Source organism: Suricata suricatta, chromosome 6, assembly GCF_006229205.1.
Source record: "Suricata suricatta isolate VVHF042 chromosome 6, meerkat_22Aug2017_6uvM2_HiC, whole genome shotgun sequence".
Lineage (NCBI taxonomy): Eukaryota > Metazoa > Chordata > Mammalia > Carnivora > Herpestidae > Suricata > Suricata suricatta.
The window spans coordinates 13,664,643-13,689,266 of NC_043705.1; the positions used below are offsets into that span (position 1 = coordinate 13,664,643).

The 24,624-nt window shown below is 49.6% G+C and overlaps 1 protein-coding gene across 1 annotated transcript in view; it reads right to left on the reverse strand.

Moving 5' to 3' along the window:
- Nucleotides 1-958: 958 nt before the first annotated feature.
- The window catches only part of RASGEF1C (RasGEF domain family member 1C), a 38,785-nt gene continuing 15,119 nt past the window's right edge, over nucleotides 959-24,624 (reverse strand). Inside the window, exons 7-14 of the mRNA XM_029942271.1 lie at nucleotides 17,432-17,521; nucleotides 15,847-15,949; nucleotides 15,297-15,376; nucleotides 15,118-15,213; nucleotides 10,423-10,518; nucleotides 8,463-8,586; nucleotides 1,991-2,063; nucleotides 959-1,662 (exon numbers count right to left, since the gene is read on the reverse strand). Coding sequence (XP_029798131.1) covers nucleotides 1,638-1,662; nucleotides 1,991-2,063; nucleotides 8,463-8,586; nucleotides 10,423-10,518; nucleotides 15,118-15,213; nucleotides 15,297-15,376; nucleotides 15,847-15,949; nucleotides 17,432-17,521 — 687 coding nt within the window. The 3' untranslated portion in view covers nucleotides 959-1,637. The remainder of the gene's footprint in view (nucleotides 1,663-1,990; nucleotides 2,064-8,462; nucleotides 8,587-10,422; nucleotides 10,519-15,117; nucleotides 15,214-15,296; nucleotides 15,377-15,846; nucleotides 15,950-17,431; nucleotides 17,522-24,624) is intronic.

Consider the following 24,624-nt stretch of genomic DNA (forward strand, 5'->3'; position numbering starts at 1 on the left):
GTGATGCTTGTTCCCTGCCTCTGATGGGCAGGGCTCAGTGTGACCACCAGGCAGGGATGGTCCCTGCTGATGACTGGAGAAGGTCCTGTCTAATGTTGTCCAGGGAATACCAGGGAGCGAGGGGACAAGGCGCTTCTAGCCAGGGCTCCTTGAGGCCCCATCAGGGGCTGGATGTGGCGTGAGGCAGGGCAGGAGCCTGAGCCTGGCGGCCTGCTAACGCCCATTTCTGCTCTGTTCCCTGCACTACTCACCCTCTGTGGGGTCTCAGATGAAAAGGGGGTGGGCTGGGCTGGGCAAAGAGCAGATCCTGCCCATCCCTAATGTTTTCATGCCTTCTGTGGCCTGCTGACATCCTGGGTTCTTCAGGCAGACCTTCCTGAGAGAGGAGGAAGTGTTGGTTGCATTGTCTCTGCCTATCCCTCAGATGGGACCCAAGTCTGTGCCACCTGGACAGCCAGGTCTGGGACCGAGTGGGGTCCAGGAGCTGGCCAGGGTGGGTCAGTGAACCCCAACACATACCCCCCTCGGCCCAGCAGGCCTTGGCTGGGTGAAAGGTACACATCATACTCCCTGACCTCCTGGCTGGATGACCTGGTCACATGCCAGGTGGGGGCTCAGCAGCACCGTGGCCCATCTGCTTCCTGGCACAGAAACATGACTCCTTGTATGAGGGTGGGGGGGCAGGGGGGTGATAATGGGAGGAGCCTACTGTGGGTTCATCCACCCCACCTGGTCCCCCCTCCACTCCCCATAAGAGAGGTGTCTGGTCACATGCAAGGCTGTTGATGTCCATTCACCAGGCCCTGTCAGTACGACACGGAGTCTATGGAGTGGAAATGACCACCACATCCCCCTCCCGACCCAAAGCCACCATGTCCCCGGGCCTGAGCTGGGAAACTGGCCTGAATCCTAACAGAAGCTTAGACTGGACCCACAAGTGAAAAGCACTGTGTGGACGTGGATACGCAGGGTGTATGAACATGTTTATACCAGCTCTAGAGTTTACAATGGTGTCATTTTTGTGACTCAAATTTGTCCCATGACCTGTGTCACAGCTGTCACCAGAAAGCTATCCCCTGATACCAGCAGGATCCAGAAAGGGAGTGAATTGGGCTGCAGAAACCAGCCCATACTGGGGCAGGGGTGGTGGGGGCAGGGTAGAGTCCATCAGCAGAATGGCAGGGGCCAGCCTCGAGGTGTCTGCCAGAGATGTGGAGGCTCCCAGGTCACCTGGTGACAGGCTGGGGGGCAGTTTCTGTGGCACTCATCACCCAATGAGAGCGACACTGCAGTCACCCTGCCCTTTGGGGGTGGGGCTGCGTCCTTGCCGTCCTTGCCGAGGTCACTGTAATGTGACCCCCACCATCCTGAAGGCAGGGCCCCTGAGGCACGCGCTGCCCACATGTCGGAAGGCCCTTGGGCCTGTCGGGGCGGAAGTTCCACAGACGGTGGAGGAAGGTCTCTTGCGCGCTGGTCGCTGGGCGGGCGTCAGGCCGCAGGTCACGGTTTGCAAAGCAAGGAGGCGCCAACACCTCCGCTTTCTGCTGGGCCGCAGGGCTGCGAAGGCTCCGAAGGCTCCGGCTGACTTCCTCCCTCCTCCTCCGCCGCCTCCTCCTCCTCCTCCTGCTCAGCGCTTCTCACGTCTTCCCCAAAATAGAAGATCTGCAGATTTAAACACGCCAGGGGTGGTGATTATACTTCCCTTCAGAAAGTCACTTTCTGGTGTAAGAATATGGATTGGGGTTTCCTGGACTTCGACGTGCATCCTGACTGCCCACAGCGGGAGCCGCCAGCCGTGGGGGTGGGGCTGGGCTGCAATCCTAGCCTCCCTCCAACCCAGTGCTTGAGTCCGGCCCCAACCCCTAAGAGCCTGACCTGACCCATCGCCATGGACCTGGGTCCCACAAACGCCTCCGCCCTGGCCTGGCCCCAAGCACCCACCCCTCTCCCCAGAGCCTGTCCTCACCCCTGTCTTTGCACACAGGCTCACCTTAGAGATTTCCACCTCTCTTTTTCTGTTTGGTTCTCTGGGCTCTCACTTTCATAAGAAGCCAAATAAAGACCTGGTCAGAAAACGGGGTGAAATCACAGTTACGACCGATGATCATAGGCTGCCCTACCCCCGGAGTCTGACCTGCTTTTTATGCCCAAATTAAGCTTGTGGGGAGGTAATTTGTAGATTCACATGCAATTGTATGAACTGATTAATACAGAGAGGTCAGTGTACCCTTTCCCTACATTCTCCTCCATGTCCAGATTTTTTAATTTCAAGAAAGTGACACTGGGGCACCTGGGTGGCTCAGTCTGTTAAGCCTCTGGCTCTGGATTTCCGCTTAGGTCATGATCTTGGGGTTTGTGAGATTGAGCCTGTGCTGGGCTCTATGCTGATAGCATGGAGCCTGCTTGAGATTCTCTCTCTCCCTCTCTCTCTGCTCTTCCCTCACTCTAGCTGTCTCTGTCTCTCTCAAAATAAATACATGATTTTAAAAGAAGAATGTGATATAAATCGAATCAGTCCGTAACATACGGGAGCGGCTCTTTTCACTCAGTAATTCTCCAGGTTTCATCCAAGCTATAGTAGGAGTCAATACTCCATTCCTTTTCCTTGCTGACGATGATTCCGTGGCATGGATATACCACCGTGTGTTCGGTGGCTCCCCCACCGAAGGGCATCTGCGTTGCTTCCAGTGTTTTGTGAGGACAAATCATGCTGCTGTGACCACTGGAGTGTGAGTTTTTGTGTGAACACAAGTATTTGTTCCTCTGGGATAAATAAATGCCCAGGAAGGAGCACAATTTGCTGAGTCGGATAGTAGGTGCATGTTTAGTTTCATAAGAAGCTCTGTCTAGTTCTACATCCTGGAGATTTTCTGTTACTTTATTCTTCGTAAAAGTTGCACAGTTTTACATTTTACATATGTAAAGTCTGTGAGTCATTCTGAGTTAATTTTTTGTACAAGGTGAGGTTGGGATTTAATTTTTGGCTTATAGATGTTCAAATGCCCCTGGTTCATTTGTTGCAAGGGCTCGCTTTCCTCCGCGGAATCACTTTTGCGCCACTGTCAAAAATCCCTGGGCATAGTGAGGCAGCCAGGTGCCTCAGTCAGTTGAGCATCCACTTGGGCTGAGACATGATCTCATGGTTCGTGAGTTTGAGCCCTGTATCGGCTTGCTGCTGTCAGCGTAGAGCCTGCTTCTGATTTTCTGTCCCCCTTGCTCTCTACCCCTCCCCTGCTCATGTTCTCTCTCTTAAAAATGAGTAAACATTTAAAAAAATCACTGGGCATATTTATGTGGGTCTCTTCGTGGGTTCTCTGTTCTGTTGCATTGATCCATGTACCTGTCTTACCAATACCACACTGCCCTGATTACTGCAGCGGTATAATATTTAATATTGTGGAGAGCAGTCCCTCCCATTTTATTCTTGTTTTTCAAATTTGTTTCAGCTATTCTAGTTTGTCTTCCCATATACATTTTATTTTTTTAATGTTTATTTATTTTTGAGAGAGAGAGAGAGAGACAGAGTGCAAGTGGGAGAGGGGCAGAGAGAGAGGGAGACACAGAATCCGAGCAGGCTCCAGGCTCTGAGCTGTCAGCACAGAGCCCGATGTGGGGAACTCATGAACCACAAGTTCATGACCTGAGCTGAAATAGGATGCTCAACCAACTGAGCCACCCAAGCGCTCCATATACATTTTAGAATAATCGTATCTTTATCTGTAAAAAATTTTGTTTTTTGATAGGAAAATCCTGGATTTTGGTAGGAGTTGCATTAAATCTACATCTAAATTTCTCATTGATCTTAGTGAGAAAGAATTCAGTCTTTTACCATTAAAAATGATGTTAGAGGAAAAGTTTTTTATAGATGCAGTTTATCAGATTGATAAATTCCCCACGACTCTTATTTTTCTGAGAGTTTTTCCCATGTATGGGTGTAGAAATTTGCCAAACACATTTTTTGTATCAGCTGATATAATCAAGTCATTTTTCTCTGTTAGCCTGTTAATATGGTAGATTACACTGATTGACTTTCAAATATTGAACAGCATTGTGTCTCTAGAATAAATGCACTTGGTCATGATATGTAGCTATTTTTCAATATTGCCAAATTATATTTGCTATTAGCTTGTTAAGGAATTTTTCCATCTATATTCACGAGGGATCTTGGTCTTTTTTTATTTTACTGCCTTTTTCTGGTTTTGGTGTCAGGGTTAATACTGGCTTCATAAAATGAATTTGGAAGTTCCATCCTCTTCTATTTTCTGAAAAAGATTGTGTAGAATCAGTGTTAAGTCTTCCTGAAATGTTTAATAGAATTCTCTTGTGTAACTGAGCTTAGAGATTTTATTTTTGGGGTGTTTTAAAATTACAAACGTGATTTCCTTAATGATTATAGGGCTATTCGAATGATCTATTTTGTGTTGAGTTTGTATTCTTTAAGAAATTGGTCTGTTTCATCTAACTTGTCAAATTAATGGGTCTAGAGTTGTTCATGGTATTTTCTTAGATGTTTTGTTTACTTTTGAGAGAGAGACAGACAGCGTGAGCAGGGGAGGGTCAGAGAAACAGAGACACAATCTGAAGACAGGCTCCAGGCTCTGAGCTGTCAGCACAGAGCCGGATGTGGGGCTCGAACCCACGAACCGTGAGATCATGACCTAAGCTGAAGTTGGATGCTTAACCAACTGAGTCATTCAGGTGCCCCTATTTGCAATATTTTCTTATTAGCCTTTCAATGCTGGCAGAGGCTATAGTGACATCTTTCATTTCATTCTTGATATTAGCATTTTTTGGTCTTTTTTTTTCTTTGTTAAGAGGTTCTTTGCTGGAGGATGGCAATGTTATAATTCTCTTCAAAGAAACAATTTCCTGTGGATTACTTGAACAGTTTTTAGAATTCCATTTTGATTTATCTACAGTAACTTTCTGAAGGGTATTTTCACTGGATATACAGTTCTGGGTTGCCAGCTATTAGCATATGAAAAATATGCCACTGCCTCTGGCCACCATGGAAAATTTAAAGTCATCCAAATTGCTCTGCCCCTTTAGGTAAAGTGTCATTTCTCTCCTAGTGCTTTCAGAATTTGTGTCTTTTTATTAGGTTCTCATAAATGTGACAATGGTGTATCTCGGTATGGGTTTCTTTGGATTTATCCTCTTTGGGATTCTCTTGGCTTCTTGAATCTGTAGGTTTATACCTTTTCCCAAATCTGGGAACTTTGGATTATTTTTTCAACCCTGCCCATTTTGTCCCCTTCCTTCACAGACTCTGATGACAAGAGTATTAGATCAAAGAGTGTCCTACAGGTCCCTGACACTCTGTTGTTCAGATTGTTTAATTTCTATCGTTCTATCTTCCAGCTCATCAATTCTTTGCTTTGTCTTCTCCATTCTGCTGTTGAGCCCATCCACTCAGTTTTTAATTTTAGTTATTGTATTTTTCAGTTCTATAATATCCACTTGGCTCTTCTTTATATCTTCTGTTTCTTTGCTGATACCTTCAAGTAGATAGAAAGCCTTTCCTCAAGGCTGACTGGATTGCTAGGCAGATCCTGCCATAGTAAGCCCAGAGCTAAATGCCAGGCAGGACTTCTGTCAGAGGCTGTGACTGACCCAGTTGGGGCTCAATACAGCTTAGGTCTTTTCTCTTGTTTTCTCTAGTTGTTGTTGTTGTTGTTGTTATTATTATTATTATTATATTTTGGTGGGGGAGGGAGAGGAGCTCCTTTCTTTTTTGTTTTGTTTGTTTGTTTATTTATTTATTTATTTATTTTGAGAGAAAGAGAGAGAGAGAGAGAGAGAAAGGCAGAGAAAGAGGGAGGGCTCTCAGTGCAGAGCACAACACAGGGCTCAATCCTATGAACCCTGAGATCATGACCTGAGCCAAAATCCAGAGTTGGATGCTTAACTGACTGAGCCATTCAGGCACCCCTGGAAGATGCTCCTTTTTAAGGGCATTTCAGAAGGGTTAGGTTTTCTTGCTGTATATTCACAATGGAATCACACTCAGCAGGCTCTCTAGAGATACCATTGGCTGAAGGAGTGAATAAAATGCCCTTCTCTTGGGGCACCTGGGTGGCTTAGTTGGTTAAGCTTCTAACTCTTGATTTTGGCTCAGGTCATGATCTCATAGTTGTGAGATGGAGTCCCACGTTGGGCTTTGCATTGGGCATTGAGCCTACTTAAGATTCTCTCTCCCTCTGCCCCTCCCCTGTTTGTGCCTTCTGTCTCTTTCAAAAAAAAAAGAAAGAAAGAAAGAAAGAAAGAAAAAGAAGACAAGTGCCCTTCTCTCACTCCTCTCCCTGCCCAAGACTCTCTCACCCCTTTCCTAATATGCTTTGGCACATTTTATTGCCTAAGTTCTATTGGCTAATGACAACAGTTATCACAGTAACTAGTGGTGTAAGTTAAATAATGGTCCCCAGAGATATCCAGATCCTAATCCCTGGGACTATGTTAGCTTCTGTGGCCACTCAGCAGATGAGATTAAGTTAAGGATCTGGAGATGGGATTATCCTGGATTATCCGGCAGGGCCCTAAGTGACACCACAAGTGTCCTCTAGGAGGGAGATAGAGGAGTCTTGGCCACAAGAGAGAGAAGATGACGTGATGGCAGAAGCAGAGGCTGGAATGATGTGCTTTGAAGATGGAGGAAGGGGCCACCAGCCAAGAAATAGGGGTGGCCACTGCAAGTCATAACAGGCCAGGAAACAGTCCTCCCCACAGAGCCTCCAAAAATAACCAGCTTTGCCCACACCTTGGTTTCAGCCCAGTGTAACTGATTTGGACTCTGACCTCCATAAGTATAAGAGGAAAAATCAGTGTTGCTTCGAGCCACCAAACTAGATGCAGCAGGTGAGGCTTAGAGAGGGTGAGGACTGCCTAGGGTCACACAGCTTGCCGGGGTGGGAGCAGCCCAGACTGGCTTATCCATCGGGCTGCTGAGCTTCTTGGTGCAGGAAGGATTCCTGTGAACACTCCCCTCCACCTCCCCACCCCTCCAAAAAAAGTTACTGGCTTCAAAACATAACAAATAAAATGGCAACCTTGAAAGTATTAACAAGGTCATTGGGGCGCCTGGGTGGCTCAGTCGGTTAAGCGTCCGACTTCAGCTCAGGTCTTGATCTTGAGGTACGTAGGTTTGAGCCCCATGTCAGGCTCTGTGCTGACAGCTAGCTCAGAGCCTGGAGCCTGTCTTTGGATTCTGTGTCTCCCTCTCTCTCTCTCTCTTTCTCTGTCTCTCAAAAATAAAACATTAGGGGCACCTGGGTGGCTCAGTCGGTTGGGTGTCTGACTTTAGTTCAGGTAATGATCTCAGTTTGTGGGTTTGAGCCCTGCATTGGGCTCTGTGCTGATAGCTTGAAGCCTGGAGCCTGTTTCTGATTCTGTGACTCTCTCTTTCCCTGCCTCTCCCCTGCTCACACTCTGTCTCTCTATCTCTCAAAAATAAATAAACATTAAAAAATTTTTTAAAATGCTTGCTGTGATGAGGAGTCAGGCCTCCTTTGTGTTGAGTGGGGACCTCCTGGGGTAGGCTGAACGTCTTGGATCCAGAAAGCAGCTGCCATGGGGCCTCACTGCTTTCCCTGGGATGATCAACTCAGGACCAGATGACCACTGGCTTCAAGCACTTTCTCTTCCTGGAGTATGCTTGCTTAGCAAATTCACAAGCCAATTTGTCACATTTGATAAATGATCAGATGGGAATGCCGATTTTACCAGAGGGCACAGACATTAATGAGACTCTGGAGAAAAATGCCTCATCTCTCTCTCTCTCTCTCTCTCTCTCTCTCACACACACACACACACACACACGCACACTCACACACACGCACTCTCGCATGCACACACACACACTCTCTCTCTCACACACACACACACTCTCACACACACCCGCACACTCACACACACGCACTCTCGCACGCACACACTCTCTCACACAAACACTCTCACACACCCGCACACTCACACACACGCACTCTCGCACACACACACACACACACACTCTCTCTCACATACACACACACTCACACACACACACTCTCACGCATGCACGCACTCACACAGACATGCACACGCCCCCAGCTGTGGGAAGACCCGCGGGGAGCCCAGGGCTCTGCCTTCCCTATGTGAGCCCGGGGAGGCTGGTTCTTACCATCTTGCTTACTTTACCCATGAGGAACGTGGGTCAGACAGATGCTTTTAACTCATGATGCCCAACAGCAACCGTACTGTGTCCAAGGGGAAGCCTGACCCCGGGGACCCTGGAGGTCCCCAACCTGCAGCTCCTCAGGCCCTGCCCGGGGCTCAGCCTCAGGATGCAGCCTTCTCTGCTCCCTCTAACATCCAGCCAACACGGGCGTGGTGCGTCCGGCTCACAGCAGGGGCCCCCCATGGAGATGTGACTAGGAGACCACCTGAGAGCCCCAGAGCTGGGGGTGACAGAGGCAGGGCCACCTTACCATCCTCGCTGAAGATGGGGGCGGTGTGCAGGTAGTGGGTGATGCTGGGGTCTTGCTCAAAGGGACACTCCACTTGTTTCCATGTGATGAACTCTCCAACCTGCTTTGCCAGCTCCAGAAATTTCTGCCAGGGTCATAGAGATACAAAATGGGAGGCTCCCCCACCACTCCCCGTGCCTGGAGGGCACCTGTGAGAGTGGGCCAGGCTCACTCATCCGTCCTTGGGGGCCCACTCCTGGGGAAGGCAGGGCAGAGCACTGGGGCGGTAGATAACAGACATCCCCATTGGGCAACTTTGGTGTCCCCACATCTCTTGGTTCCCTTTACAGAATCTGGGGGGAGGGCATCTAAGGTCTGGTCATTAGCAAGCAGTGCATGCAGCGAGAGGCGAATGTTACTCTAGTTTTATACTTTTCTGTGATTATCCCTGCAGGTTTGTTTATTTAGGAAATGATGCAAATAAGTTTAAATAAATGTATTTAAGGAAGATTTAAGTGAATCCACTTAGAGCAGAATTTTATTTGAGTAAAATTTAAATACATTCATTTAAATGAAAAAGAAACCCCACATCTGTGCTGACTTAAAGAAGACTTTTAAATAAATTGCAGCACTAAGTCATGACCGGGTGGGCGCGACGCTCTGTGGCATCTTTTATCAGCCCCAGTGGCCGGCTCCAGCTCCCCACGGCCCCTGCCCCAAATCTGGGACCACAGGAATACTTTGCAGTCTTCCCTTTCATCCCTCGGTCCCAGGTCTGAGGACCAGTTCAAGGGCGCGATACAGGGCTTTCCACAGCTGCTATGTGTGGATGGCCTGGAGAGTGTGATCTCAGGCCCCCGGTCCCCCCGGGCCCCCCTGTGATCTTACCCAAGCCCAGTCTCCTCCACGTCACTGCAGCCTGGACTTCCCCGGGGGATGGGCATTCAGGCCACCTGCTGGGCTAGACTTCTCCCTGCTCCACAGGCCCTCACACTCACCAGGCCTGCAGCCAGCCTAGGAAGGTCTGCCAGGGTCTCTGTGTGAGGCCCACAGCAAAGGCAGCTAAAGGCCAAAAGGCCTGGGTGTTGGGTGGGGGCCCTACCAGCAGGGGACGCTGTCCCTACAGAGCCATTGGTGGGCTCTGTGCCAGAGCCCCGTTTTACAGAGGAGAGACTAAGGTTCAGGGAGAGCAGGGGGCCAGCCTAGAACTGACTGCTCCTTGGTGTTGGAGGCGGGTGGGCCCAGCACAAGGCTGGGCCAGCCGTCCGAGGGAAAAGAGCCTCCTCCTTCCTGAAGATTCGGGGGTTGCCCCTGCTGCTTGGCTTGCTTTGTTTGTCTGACTCAGTGACCACTGGCTGTCACTGCCCAGGGCTCTCAGGGCTCCTGGGCCTCGGCCCCCGCCAGCCACTCCAAGACATGTGTGCTGGGTGGTCCCATGGGGGGGAGGGTCAGCCTGCCTTTGCTTCTAAGGAGCTCAGGAACTGGAGAGCTGTGACCAAGGAGTCTGGTCCACTGAGTATGGGCCTCTCTCCACCTGGGAGGTCAAGGGGAGCTTCCTGGAGGAGGGGGACACTTGAGCTGATGGAAGTGAGTGTCTTCAGAAGGAGTAGAAATCTTTCTCTCCTCCTGCCCACACTGCGTGCCCACCTCCTCCTGTGCTCAGGGCCCCTCCTTTGGGAGGCCTCCCCTGATGTGGGCCCTGTGCCCTGTGCAGGTCACAGCACCTTGCCCATTGTCACTGTGGCTCCCTGGGGCTTTCTCACAGCTTGGGGCTCTTCGAGGGCTGACAGTGAGTCTGCCTCACCGGTGGCGGGCAGTGGGGAGACCAATGCCTGCGTGAGCCTCAGTCTCCTCCTGCGGAAGGGGTGAGGTGGGCTGGAAAGACCCCAATAATCCCGCCGCGATGTCTTCTGAACTGTCCCCCATTAGTCTGGTGCCCCTGCCCTGGGGGCTTTGATTGTCAGGAGCCTCTGGACCCTACCTCAAAGTTGACGTGTCCATTGGGGAGGCGGTTGGCACAGCCCTCATTCAGGAAGTAGATGTCTTTGATGAGCAGGCTGAAGAAGGGAATGACGATCTGGAAGGGAGAAGGTGTAGGTCAGCCCTCAGCCGGCAGGAAGCATAGGCTCCTTTACCCTGGCGCCAGACTCTTTCCTCCCTGGCCCCATCAGACTCCCGTGCTGAGCACCTATTGTATACAGTACTACTCTGCCCCACTCTCCCCGTGTTGGGGCTGAATGAAAGACCCACGGTCCCCACACCCCTTGAACATTTCTTCTACTGCCCACTGGGAGAGGCTGGTAACAGTTACCCCCGACCCCCCACAATCCAGGGATCTGCAGACCTCCTGGCTCAAGTGCACCAGGAGGAATTCAGGTGTGCACCGAGCCCATCATGAAATATGTATGAAAGTGAGTCATTTGTTGTGAAATTCTGTAGCCTACTTTCTAAAATATATATTTCATGATTTATCGTTTCATGCCTTTCTGGATGCCTGAGGGGACAGACTTCGGAGCCCAGCCTGAGCAGGGCAGAGGTCTCTGTGTCTCACTGCTGGGTGTCTTGTTTCTCCCTCCCTGCTCTGCACATGCCCACTGCTGGCCCCTAGGAAAGGGACACCCACTGCTGACAGCTCAGGCGACCCGAGGGGAGCTGGCTGGGTGCATGCTGCTGCTGTGGGTTGGACTGTGTCCCCCCAAAACATATATTTGAGTCCTAAACTCTGGTGCCTGTGAATGGGACCTAATTTGGAGAGTCTTTGCAGATGGAATCGAATTAAGATGAAGTCATACCAGATAGAATGAGCTCTCCTCCAGGGACTGACGTCCTTGTGAAAAGAGGGAAATTTGGACACACACAGGAAAGAGAGCCGTGGGAAGACAGAGGCAGAGATGGGAGTGGTGTGGCCACTGGCCAAGGAACACCCGGGCGGTCAGAAGCTGGGAAAGGCAAGGAAGGATGCTCCCTTGGGAGGCAGCATGGCCCAGACTCCCTTGATATTGGCATCTGGCTTCTAGAATGGGGAGATAATAATGTTTCTATTGTTCTTTTTTAAAACATTCTTTAATGTTTATTTATTTTTGGGAGAGAGAGAGACAGTCGATGAGCAGGGGAGGGGCAGAGAGAGAGAGAGGGAGACAGAATCTGAAGTAGGCTCCAGGCTCTGAGATGTCAGCACAGAGCCCGATGTAGGGCTCCACCTCACGAACCTTGAGATCACGACCTGAGTGGAAGTTGGATGCTTAACCAACTGAGCCACCCAGGCACCCCAGGTTCTTTTTTTCCCTTTTAAGTAGGCTTCACACCCAGTGCAAAGCCTCATACAGGGCTTGAACTCACGACCCCCAAATCAAGGCCTGAGCTGAGTCAAGAGTCAGATACTTAACTGACTGAGCCACTGAGGCACCCCAACATTTCTGTCTTCCTAAGTCAGTTCCCAAGGAACTAACACACCAGCTGCGTGTTCAGGCTCCAGAGCTGGGCACGTGCTGCTAGTCCGGCCATGAACAGCCTCCAACCCATCACCCTTGGGACCAGGCGCCAGGCCCTGACATTTCTGGCTCACTCTTTATCCGAGCTGATGAAGGCTTTGAGGTCAGGACCTGGGCATGACCACTCTGCACGGTACAGATGTGTGGATGGCCCAGTGGGACAGGGCAGATGGGAAACTAAGGCCCACCATGTGGCAGGGCCTGGCCCGGGGTCCCCCAGTGAGTGAACGGTGAGGCTGGGACCAGGGCCAGATTCATCAGGGAGATGAATTGCCTGGTTTGTCCAGGACTGAGGGGTTGGGTGAGATGCAGTGTCAGTGCTAAAACTGGAGCCATTCCAGGGAAACTGGGACAAACTGGTCACCTTAGATTTATGTCAACTCCTTAGACATTTGCTCAGGTCTTCACTGTGCTAAGTGCTGGGGCTTGGGGAAGAATGAGGGTACATCAGACACATCCAGTGTAGTGGAGCCTTTTCCCAGAAGTCTTTGCTACTTACAGGCTGGGTTTAGGTCCCATTTGTGCCCCCAAAGAGCCTTCCACTCATGCCCTTGTGACAGGGGCATCGGTGGTGGGCTGGAGTGCTCGACTGTGCCAAACTATACATGCACGGGGATCAAGTTTCATCATCAGCAAGTTCCATGATGCAGGGCTCTATTATCCCAACTTACAGACAAGGAAGCCGAGACCCAGAGAGGTTAAGTAACTCACAGAAGCTCACACAGCAGTAAGTAGTAGAGGCAGAAGTAGACAGACCCCCGTCCTGCCTGCCTCCTCGCTGTGTCAGGAGGGAGGGTGGCCTCTGTGCATCCCCTCCTCTCACCCCGGCCATGGCTGTTGAGCCCAGGCCCAGTGTTGGGCATGACGGCTCCGTTGGGTTGGAATGAGGAGATGCATCAGGATGGGGAGGGGATTAAGGGCAGCGGGACTCTGTGGACAGAGCAGTCCCCAGGGACTCAGTGCAGGCTTCCTAGAGGGTGGGCATTGGAGCTGGTCCTCAAAAAGGACCCTGGTTTTCCAAGAACTGCTTGCCATTTCTTCCTGCCCACATGGGCGCATCCCATCAGGCTTTAGCTTCCTGCCCCCGTGGCCTGACTGTGACCCACTGCCCTTGTTCTCTGGAGCTAAGCAGTGACATCAGGGAAGCCTGTGTGGAGTGGGCCCCGTCGCAGAGATGGGGAGAGAGAGGGGGGACAGGAATTAGCCATAGGCAGGAAGAAAGCATAGAATGTCACGGCTACTGAGACCTCCTGGCCTCAAAATTTTAGCTGTAGCAGCGGGGAACTGTGAGAGCATCTGTAAATATCCTTCCTTCCTCCCATCCCTCCTTCCATCTTTCTGTCTATCCATCCATCCATCCACCCACCCATCCAGTCTCCCACCCATTTATGAAGCACCTTCTGTGGGCCCAGCCAATGATCCATATCTTTTTGGAAGTTAGAGGAGAATGCAGTGAAATGAAACACATGGCTCTGTAAATCACCCACCTCGAGCCCCAGACCTAAACCACAGTGTCCCTGCACCCCAGAGCTGGAAGGGGGCTCAGCGTGTGGGAACAGGGCATCACAGTCCACCCCATGGCCGCCTGACGAGCACGGATGGAAGAAAAACAGTGCAGACAGAGCGCCAGTGTCATAATTAACATCTCGGATCGAAGGTGGCAGCCAACTCTATACGCCCCCACTCCTGGGTCCGACACAGGACCCCCGAGACTGCCACACAGCACTTGCGCTCCAAGAATAAGAGGTGGCCTGGTGGTGTGCCGGAGAGGCTGATTCCTGGCTCTGCCGCCTGCTTGCTGTGAGACTGGACAAGTGAGGTCGCCTGGCCGAGACTCAGTCTTCTAATCTGAGAAATGTTAGAATCCACCCCGTAAGTAGTCATCAGAATTAAGTGGAGGGGAGGGACAGTCATGTGGGCCTCACGTGGTAGGTGTTTAGTGAGGCATGGTCTCTGTCCCTGCCTCTCTGGTTTTGCAGCTTCCTGGCTCCTGGGAGATAGGCTCACCTGCCTGGGATTTTAAGGTCCTGTCTCACTGAATGCTGCTTCCTGCCATTAGGCTTCCTCAGACCAGAGCTGCTCACGGGCTCACGGCCTGTACAGGAAAGGCCAGCTGGACAGGATGTGGCCATCAGTGGGGCTGGGGTCTGTGAACACCCCCCCCCCCCGACTGCTGGATGGGGCGTGGGGGGCCGGGAGGGCCTGCCAGGTGGCACAAGTGTGCATGCAGGTCTTGGCCTCCTCCCTGAACTTAACCCCTGGTAGCCATCCCATCCAATTCCACAGTGACTTTGAATTTCAAGAACAGCAGCTTGTTCTCAAACTGGAAACAGATCCGCACAAATCATGGCAGAGACTTAATTCTGCCAATATTCCTGCCAGGAGACCAGGCAGAAAAGGTCTTGGTGTTTCCTCTCCATGGCTATGAGAACTCTCATTGTCAGACTGGTGACAGGTTTTAAGCCAAAGGCTCCCAGCGATTCCAGGGCCCAGTTTCCTGTAACCGAGGCCACCAGGAGAATTTGGGAGACAAATACAATTGATCGGGGTCAGTGAGGCCCCTCCAAATGCAAATGTATAAGAACAGAGCCTGTGAAAAGGCGGTTTTAGTGAGCGAGAAGCTTGGTTTAGTCATGCCAAATCCGTGAATGTGATCTAAAGCTCTATCAATGAAGGTATTGCTTTTGGAGTAAGGAGGTGTGAGATTCTATGTACTTATAAACAACTTGATCTGCAACAGAAGGGACTCTGACAAATCACACTGTTTAGGGAACAAAGAGATCCAAGTGGAGAGGGGACTGGAGACTGAGTATGGCGGGGGAGGCCTGGGCTGTTGAGTTAGGAGGGAGAGGAAGGGGACTCGGGGGCGCTGAAGGACTGGTGGGTAGAGGAGGGTCTCATTCTGCGTGGTCCTCCAGGGAGGTCAGTGCCAGCCCCATAAGGGAGCACTTCCTACCAGTTAGAGCTGTGTGAGCATCAGCTGACCTGCTCTGTAAGGTGATGAGTTCCCCAAATTGGAGGCATGCAAGGAACATGGCTGCCTATCCAGATACTGTAGAAGGGCAGGAGGTTGGACCCAGTGAGCTTGGAGTCGGCATCCAGGCTCTGTGACACAGCCCACCTGGGCCAAGGTAGGCCGTGGGAAGGAGTAGGGAGGCGCTCTAAAGGCCGAGCCTCTGACCCACCTTCTCCCGGCTGCTGTGGGCGGTCAGAGAGCGGTGGGCCGCGCCTCGCAGGGCTGTCCTGTAGTTGCAGAAATTCCCTGTTGGGTCCATCTGGTGCTGGAAGGAGACAGGAAGGCATGTGGGGGAGCTGTGTCCCAGGGTCAGCCAGCGCCAGCCGGCAGCCCGGCAGCCCTGCTCACCTCGAGGATGAAAAACTTGGCCGTCTTCACTTTGGCCCAGGTCTTCTTCAGCCTGGAGACCGGGCTCATGTTCATGCCAGCTGGAAGAGGGAGGGCCGAGCTAGGGGCGCGTCTCTGGGCTGCACAGTCCGCTTATTTCCCTGGGGCAGGAGACCTGGGGGTGGCCCCAGCCGGCCACCCGACCAAGGCTGAGGCTGCTGCAGATGACCCCATGGTGGGTGTGTGGGTGCTGGAGACACTGTGTCTGGGCCAGCCTGGCTTGTGTGTGCGCAAGCCCCTGTTCCAGTCCCCACCAAACTGGCCCCACACAGTGACCAGGGTCTGCTCTGGGCCCCCACTGTCCCTGGTTCTGGGGACATGCCACAGCCCTCACCGAGCACCCTGGGAAGGAAGGCCTCAAGGGGGCATGTCTCCAGGACCTGTGGGGCAGGGGGGCGTGGGCTCGGCAGCATCAACTTGGCTCAGAGGAGCGCCCTGGCCTGCACCCCGCCTGTCTGCGTGTGCCTCTGGGGGCGCTCCCAGGGGGCCCGGGCCTGGCCGGCCTACTCACAGATGATGGCCATCAGGGAGTTGAAGTTGCCAATGTTGAAGCACTCACGGGCCACGTCGATGAAGAACTCCACCACCTGGGCTCTCTGCTTCTTCTTGGCCGGCTGGGGATGGGGCATCTGAGCCTCAGTGGTGACACGTCCCCACCCCGTCACTAGGCCAGTCCCTCATCAACGTTCTCTCAACCCAGTTCACGGTGGAGACACTCGATGCCAGGCAGTCTGCAGCCGGAGAGCTCAGGGTCTCCGCGCATCCTAGGCAGAGCCGGCAGAGCCCACCGCCATGGAGGGCTGAGGGAGAGGGGGCGGCAGGACTCCACAGGGCACCCATAGTGCTGACAGGCTCCCCCTCCAGACACTGCTCCTCCCTCCAGGCTCAGCTCTGGCATCCTCCGTGGCTCCCTCTCCTGTCCCCGTGCACCGAGCTTGCTCTCCCCACACTGGGGCCACGCCAATCCAGGAGCCGCCCCTCCACTGCTTCCTGTTAAATGACTGCATGACCTCACCTCCAAGTTGTGCCAAGTGCTTGGGACCTTGACTTCTCTGATGGCGCTAAACAATTCATCCCCTGGGCTGTCCTGGGCTGAGGCACTGCCCGACTCCCAGGAGGGCTCAGTCCAGCTTTGCCCACGTAAAATGGCCATGTGAGCTGCCAGGCTGGTGATGCAAGTGCAGGAAGCAGGTGGGGCCAGTGGAACCCTACCCTGTGCTCTTCCCATATGGATTTTGCTGGCTAGCTCCTCTGTGCAGCAGTGGTCTTGACTGCCACCAGGAAGCATGATGTGCTGCTCAAATCCTGCTCAGAAAGCCTCTCACCCGAGGTCCTTCCTGCCCGCCCCCTCCGGCTGAGCAAGGAGGGGAACGGAGGCCAAGCGTTTCAGCCGCTGTGGGTGCCCAACAGTCTGTGGCATCGCAGACCAGCTTCTCCCTCTGAGCGGCCCTGCCTCTGCCCCTTTCTCTGTTACCCCAGTTTCCATCTCAGCATTTGCTTCTGGAGAGCCCAACCTGGCACCTGCATCGCCTTCAGTCTTCCTTCCCTGACACCAGTGGCCCCGGGGCCTCACCTGATGGCGAGGGGGGCCTGGAGGAGGCTCCTCTAAGGAAGAGAGGAGGGCAGGCAGGGTCTGGCCGCGAGGGACCATGACCTGGTGACTTGTCAGTGTTGACAAGTCTTCCTGCTTTCTGGGAGAAGCTGGAGATCTGGGCTTTGTACATACAATCTCCCAGTTCCTAAAAGTTTGGGGCATTTCTATTCTACATCCTGAGAGAGCCAGACACAGCGTGGCGGCGGGCCAGGCCACCCAACGCAGGTAGGGGAGACGCGGGAAGTGGAGCCCCCTGGCAGATCTGATTCATTCAGCAAGCCACCTCTGACACCCTCCGTCAGGGTCCAGTGGAGCCATGCCAGGGAAATGTCACTCCGGGCAAGCTGGGTGGTGACACCTGGTGTCCCAGAGAGGTGCCCAGCCAGGTCCGGGGCTTGGACATGGACAGGCTCAGGATGCCCTTCTGGTTCACTCCCAGGCAGGCTCCCCCCGCCCCGCCCCCTTTGGCTAAGCCGGGCCCCGCCCCCCGGGTTCCACGCACCATGCAGATCTCAGTCGCCACGAGGTAGCACAATCTGTTGAACCACTTCACGTAAGCCTCCAGATTGTTAGTCTTGTCGCTGAAACAAGGCTGGGAGAGACACAGAGACCACACTCAGTGTTTCTGTCAATCACTTCTGGAACATGGAGTCAGTTCATCGATCATTATCGTAGATAATCTGGAAAATGTTGAAACCTAAAAACCATCCATAAATAGCAATGATTTGAGGGGTATCCTTCTGGTCTTTTTTCTATACACTCAGAGATGTAATTTAGTGTGATGTATATATATATGTATATGTATGTATGTATATGCATCCCCTGCCCACAGCTGATTGTTATTATTCATGGATTCTGTTTTTGTGAATCTGTCTGCTTCCTAAAAACCTGTTTGTAACCCCAAATCACTACTCACGCCACTGTCACACGCTGTCATTCATGGATAGATATGGGCAGAGTGGCAAAAAATTTGAGTCATGTGGGGCACCTGGGTGGCTCAGTCACTTAAACATCTGACTTCGGCTCATGTCATGATCTCACGGTTTGTGAGTTCGAGCCCTGCATTGGGCTCTGTGCTGACAGCTTGAAGCTTGGAGCCTGCTTCACATTCTGTGTCTCCTCTCTGCCCCTCCCCTGCTTTCTCATTCTCTCTCTCAAAAATAAATAAACGTTAAAAATATTAAAAAAAATTTTGAGTCACTCGAAGTGCCTCTTTGTTCCCTGCAGAGGTTGAACTAAGGGACATCCTGCCTTTTCATTTCATTCCCGTATTGTGAACAACTGTCCTATTTTGTCGTCTACTCAGCGTGGTGGTGAGTTCCCTGCTTAACATGGCTCCAGGCACAGTGCAGCGGTTCCTGAGCACATGCAGGCAGCCATGTGCCCTAAGGAGAAAATATGAGTTAGATAAGCTGCACTCAAACATGAGTCATGGTGCTGCTGGCTATGAGTTCCATGACCTGGAAGAACACTGTATATTAAATACGGCATCTTTGAATGGAAACACGCACAGTGCAAGGCTATGTATGGGCTGCTCGATGCAGATGTGGTGGGAAGCTTGCAAGGAACTTGCCCCTGTATTTCCCTCGGGAGCAGTGGCACTTGCTAATTCTGCGTTCATGACGACTTCATGGATATGATCATGTTAAATCATGAGAGTCAAGGGTTGCCTGGGTGGCTCAGTCAGTTAAACATCTGACTTGGCTCAGGTCATGAACTCACGGTTCATGGGTTCGAGTCCTCGAGTTCCACATCGGGCTCTGTGCTGACAGCTCAGAGCCTGGAGCCTGCTTCGGATTCTGTGTTTCCCTCTCTCTCTGACCCTCCCCTGCTTGTGCTGTCTCTCTCTGTCTCTCAAAAAGAAATAAAACATTAAAAATATAAATAAATCATGAGAGTCAACTGTATGTATCTTTCTATCTATATATAACTATATAGATATGGTTCCATATTTTCTCACATGAACCTTTTCATGTGCCATAAAATATCCTCTGGAAGTGTCATTTTTCAGTTCATGTAGAATAGATGTACCAATGCTTAAAAGATATAACATAAGTTAATATCCATGTTGAAATTGCCAGGGTGACTTTCAATAAGTAGAGGGAGAGATGGAACTGGGGGTCTATTATTCCACAAGAAGTAAAGAAAAGGGGAGAAAAGACAGGGAGGAGGTGGGAAGACAAGTCACAGGTGCACAGAAAGTGGTAAAACCTAATCCATATATATCAGTAATTACAACCGCTGCATTTTTATTTTATTTTATTTTGTAGTTTAGAGTGTGTGTGTTTGTGTGAGCAGGGGAGAGGTGCAGACGGAGAGAGAGGGAGAATTTTTTTTAGTGTTTGTTTATTTTTGAGAGAGACAGAGTGCAAGCAGGAGACGGGCAGAGACAGGGGGAGACACAGAATCCAGGCTCTGAGCTGTCAGCACAGAGCCCCACATTGGGCTGGAACTCATGAGCCATGAGATCATGACCTGAGCTGAAGTCAAATGCTTTAACTGACTGAGCCACTCAGGTGCCCAGAATCTTTTTATAAATGTTTTTTTTTGGGGGGGGGTGTGGGGAGGGCAGAGAGAGAGAGAGAAGGAGATAGAGAATTCCAAGCAGGCTCTGTGCTGTCAGTGCAGAGCCGGATGTGGAGCTCAATCCCACCACGAACCGTAGATCATGACCTGAGCTGAGATCAAGAGTCAGATTCTTAACTGAATGAGCCGCCCAGGTGCCTCAAGAGAGAGGACCTTAAGCAGGCTCCATGCTCAGCGCAGAGCCTGACTCGGCGCTTGATCCTATGACCGGGAGAATTCAGGAGTGGGATGCTCAACCAGCTGAGCCAGTTGCCCCAATTCCTGTTCTTTTCAAACTCTAGCTGCTTGCTATTTTCAAGTGGCACATCTCAAATCCAAAGATATAAGTAAAAAAAAAAGGAAGAATATATATGAAAAATATCACATAGCTGTACTAATATTAGACAAAATAGATTTTAAGGCAGAAAAAAAGACTCTAGGACAAAAAGCATCAGAGGAGATTAAAGGGTAACTGCATAATGATAAAGTGTTGATTAATCGAGAGCAAGTCACAAGTCCAAACTTGCTTGCTCTTAACAATGTACCTTCAAAACATGGAGGCGAATGTCGTCAGAAAGTAAATCTCTTTATAGGGAGAAATCACATCTTTTTGCCACAGTGGAAGATTTTCACACATTGGCAGTAATCCATAGGTTATGGAGATAAACAAGACAGTATAAATACAAATTTGAGCAATACAATTTACATAGTCGAGGTAATGGAGAGATAAGGAAGCCTGTCTACCCTCAATCCTATGACAATATGCATTCTTTTCAAATAGTCGGAAATCTAAAAACACTTTAAAAAATAATCTATGGGTCAAAGATGAAATCATCGCAGAAATTAAAATGAGAACGAAAATGTTGAAAAGCAAAATGTGGACAATGCAAATAAAAAATATATTTAGAAAGAAATGGATAGTCTTTCATACTTTTATTAAAACAGGGCTCCTGGGTGGCTCAGTTTGTTGGGCGTCTGACTTGTGATTTTGGCTTGCGTTATGATCTCATGTGAGATCGAGCCTTGCGTCAGGCTCCATGCTGAGCGTGAAGCCTGCTTAGGATTCTCTCTCCCTGCCCCTCCCCCACTTGCAGGTGGGGGCGTGTGCGTGCTCTCTCTCTTTCAAAAAGAAAAAAAAACAACAGAAGAAAAGATAAGAACAAGCTGAACATTTTACATAAAAATAATTAGAAAAGGAAAAAGAAAAAAAGGAATCCAAAGAAAGAAAGTAGATGGAGGAAAATAATAAAGAATAGAGAAAAAAAGAACTAGTAAAGAAAGATGCAACATATAGAATCAAGGAAGCCAGAGCCCTTTATTTGAAAAGACTAATAAAATTGGCAAACATTTAGCAAGAGGGATGAAGGAACCAAGAGAGAGGTAAATACAAAGAATATTAGAGGTGACTAAAAGAAACAAGGAAAATCTTGAATCAGTACATAAAGTCTTCCCTAAAAGGAGAAACCAGGCTCACATGGTTTCATGGACAAATTCTAGCTCAACGATCCAGGAAGAGGAAATTCGGTCTTTCACACAGAAGAGAGAAGAGCCAAAGAGAAAATAAAGACTAGAAAAGAACAGGGACAGGCAGGAAAATAATGAACCTGTCTCATGATTATAGTTGCAAAAATCCTAAACAAAACAAGAGCAAATGGGATCTTAGGATAATCACAATGCGGTTTCATTGATCCCAGAAATGCAAGGTTGGCTCACACATTAGGGAAGAAAGAAACAATGAATACAGTAGTTCCTCCTAATCTGTAGTTTGTCTTCTGTGGCTTCAGTTACCTGCTTGCCATCAAGCACCGTCTGGAAGCCAGACGACCCTCCTTCTGACGTGAGGTCAGCAGTGGTAACACCACGTCACCGGGCCTACGTCCTTCCCCTTCCTTCCTCGCCTCAAGTAGGCAGAAGGGCGAGGGCAGTGTGAGAAGATATTTTGAGAGACAGGCCACATTCACATAACTTTTGTTACAATGTGTTATTATAATTGATCCACTTGACTATTAGTTGTTGTTTATCTCTTACTGTGCTTGGTTTGTACACTTTATCATAAGTATGTATGTATAGGAAAAAACATAGTATGGAGTTCAGGACCATCTACGGTTTCAGGCATCCGTTGGGGTTTTGGAATATATACCCTGTGGATAAAGAGAGGGACTACTGTATAAATAATCACTTAACAGTTTAAAAGAGAAGTGAACATATGGTTAATCGATACAGGAAAAGTAGCTGAGAAGGGCACCTGGTGGCTCAGTCAGTTAAGTGTCTAACGCTTGATTTCAGCTCTAATCATGATCTCATGGTTTTGTGAGTTTGAGCCCCATGTCGGGCTCTGCACTGACTGTGCAGAGCCTACATGGGATTCTCTCTCTCTCTCTCTCTCTCTCTCTCTCTCTCAGCCCTTCCTTGGCTCATGCTCTCTCTGTCTCTCTCAAAATAAATAAAGCGGTTGGGCATCCGACTTTGGCTCAGGTCATGATCTCATGGTTCATGGGTTTGAGACCCGCATTGGGCTCTGTGCTGACAGCAGCCTGGAGCCTGTTTCAGATTCTGTGTCTCCCTCTATCTCTGACCCTCCCCTGCTCACACTGTCTCTCTCTCAAAAATAAATAAGACATTAAAAAAAAAATAAACAACAACAACAAAAGAAAAAGTAGTTAATAAAATGAAACAACCGTTCATGATAAGAACTCTCTGCCAAGGAGGACCAGGGTACATCCTCAAGCTGATAAGAGGCATCTAAAAAAACAAACATCATACTTGTAGCAAACATCATGCTCTATTGTGACATGTTAAAAACTATTCTGTTTAAAATCAGGACAAAGAAGGATGCCGTGTAGCACCACTTCTGTTGAACATTTTACCAGAGGTCCTAGTTAGCACAAGAGGCAAGAAAGAGAATTTCTTCCTAGTCAGAATTAGCAGGGTTATTCTGCAGTAACTCATAGTCCCAGCATTTCAGAGTTTTAAAAAACAGAGTCTGTCTGCCATGTCTGTCTCCTATCAGTGGAGGATTCTTTGTATGATTACCAGAGAAATAAAAAGAATAAGGATTGGAAAGGAAGGAACAAAACTGTCATTATCCCTGGATGATGTAATTGTCTACATAAAAACCACCAAAAAATACAGAAAAACTGTTAGGATTTACAAGAATGTACAATATCGTCAGACACAAAGACATAAAAGTTAATGATGTTCCTTAAACTGCACAAGTATTTCAGAAACAAGTACAATAGAAGATGCCATGTATACTAGTAGAAATATGCAAAAAGGGGTGCCTGGGTGGCTCAATTGGTTGAATGTCTGACTGTGGCTCAGGTCATGATCACACGGCTCATGGGTTCGAGCCCCACGTTGGGCTCTGTGCTAACAGCTCAGAGCCTGGAGCCTGCTACGGATTCTGTCTCCCTCTCTTTGCCCCTCCCCTACTCATGTTCTCTCTCTCTCTCTCTCTCTCTCTCAAAAATAAATAAACATTACAAAAAAGAAAAGCATTACAGAGTAGATCTAAGTAAATGGAGGGACCCACCATTTACATGGGTTGGAGGACTCATTATAATGAAGATGATAATTCTTTCCAAATTGGTCCACGTGTCATACATTGTAACAAAATCACAGTAAGATTTTTCACTGAATTTGACAAGGGATGTAAAAAGCCAAATAGAAAAACAAAAGGCAGGGGCACCTGGATGGCTCAGTCGGTTAAGCATCTGACTCTTCATTTCAGCTCAGGTCCTGATCTTGCAGTTTGTGAGATCGAGCCCCATGTCAGGCTCTGCTGACACTCCAGAGCCTTCTTGGGATTCTCTCTCTCTCTCTCTCTCTCTCTGTCTCTCTCTCTCTCTCTCTCTCTCCCCCTCTTTCTGCTCCTCTCTCACTTGGCATGTGTGCACACATACACTCTCTCTCAAAATAAATAAGCAAAATTAAAATAAGAAAAGAAAAACAAAGGGCCAAGAATAGCCAAGTCACTCCTAGAGAAGAACAGGAGAATTTGCTTCACCAGACAGCAAGGCTGATCATATGACCATAATAATGAAGACTGTGTTTCACACAGAGATAGGAAAATTGACCAAGGGAACAGAAGAGACAGTCCCGGAACGGACCTACATGTTCGATAGTGATCGGACTGTCTGGGGGTATCAGTGGGCAAGCAATCCATAAATAATGGTGTAGAAACAATCGCTATTTGTGTGGAAAACCGTGAACTTGGATCCCCACCTCAATCCACCTCCACAGAGTGAATTTCAAGTCCAAGACTTATATGTGAAGGGTAAAAATTTTTAAACTTCTAGAGGAAAACATTGGCGATTATCTTCAGGATCTGGGTAGGGAGTAGGACTTATTTCTTAACTACCACCTCAAAGCCTAACTGACAAAAAATAATCACCTACTACATATTAAACAAACAAACAACTCATTTAAAAAAAAAAGCTCTTGAAAATCCTTAAGAAAAAGCCAAATCACCAAGAGGAAACTGGCATTTCATCGAAAACAAGAATGTACAAAACACATGAAAAGATGCTCCAATTTAATAGCTTGACATTTAAAAGCCTGGCAATTTCAGGGGTGCCTGCGTGGCTCAGTTCATTAAGTGTCCGACTCTTGGTTTCAGCTCTGGTGATGATCTTGCAACTCTAGGTTTGAGCCCCGCATCAGGCTGTGCTGACAGCGGGGGGCCTGCTTGGGGTTCTCTGTCTCCCTCTCTCTCTGCCCCTCCCCTGATCTCTCTCTCTGTGTCTCTCTCAAAAATAAATAAATAACCATTGAAAACAAAAGTCTGATCATTTCAAGTGTCCCTGAGGATGTGGAGCAAGAAGAATGGACACAGCCGCACCTGGCACGGGGAAGCCTGGCCGCGGGCCCAGCCTGTGACACGGTGATTTCCCTCCTAGGTACGCTGTGGAGTGACAGCTCTCCAGTGACCCAGCTATTTTCATACTCATACAAGGTCATTGTCTTTTCACTGTGCTGACATTTGTACTGACGTGTAAAAGAGAAGCGTGTAAAATGGCTTCCTTCCTAGCCCGAAGTGAGGCAGAGTCACCAAACCATACTCAGTGGTCATTGTGTTCCTCAAAGAAAAAAAGTGAGTGTGACTTCAGAATGTCCTTGAGGAGGCAAACA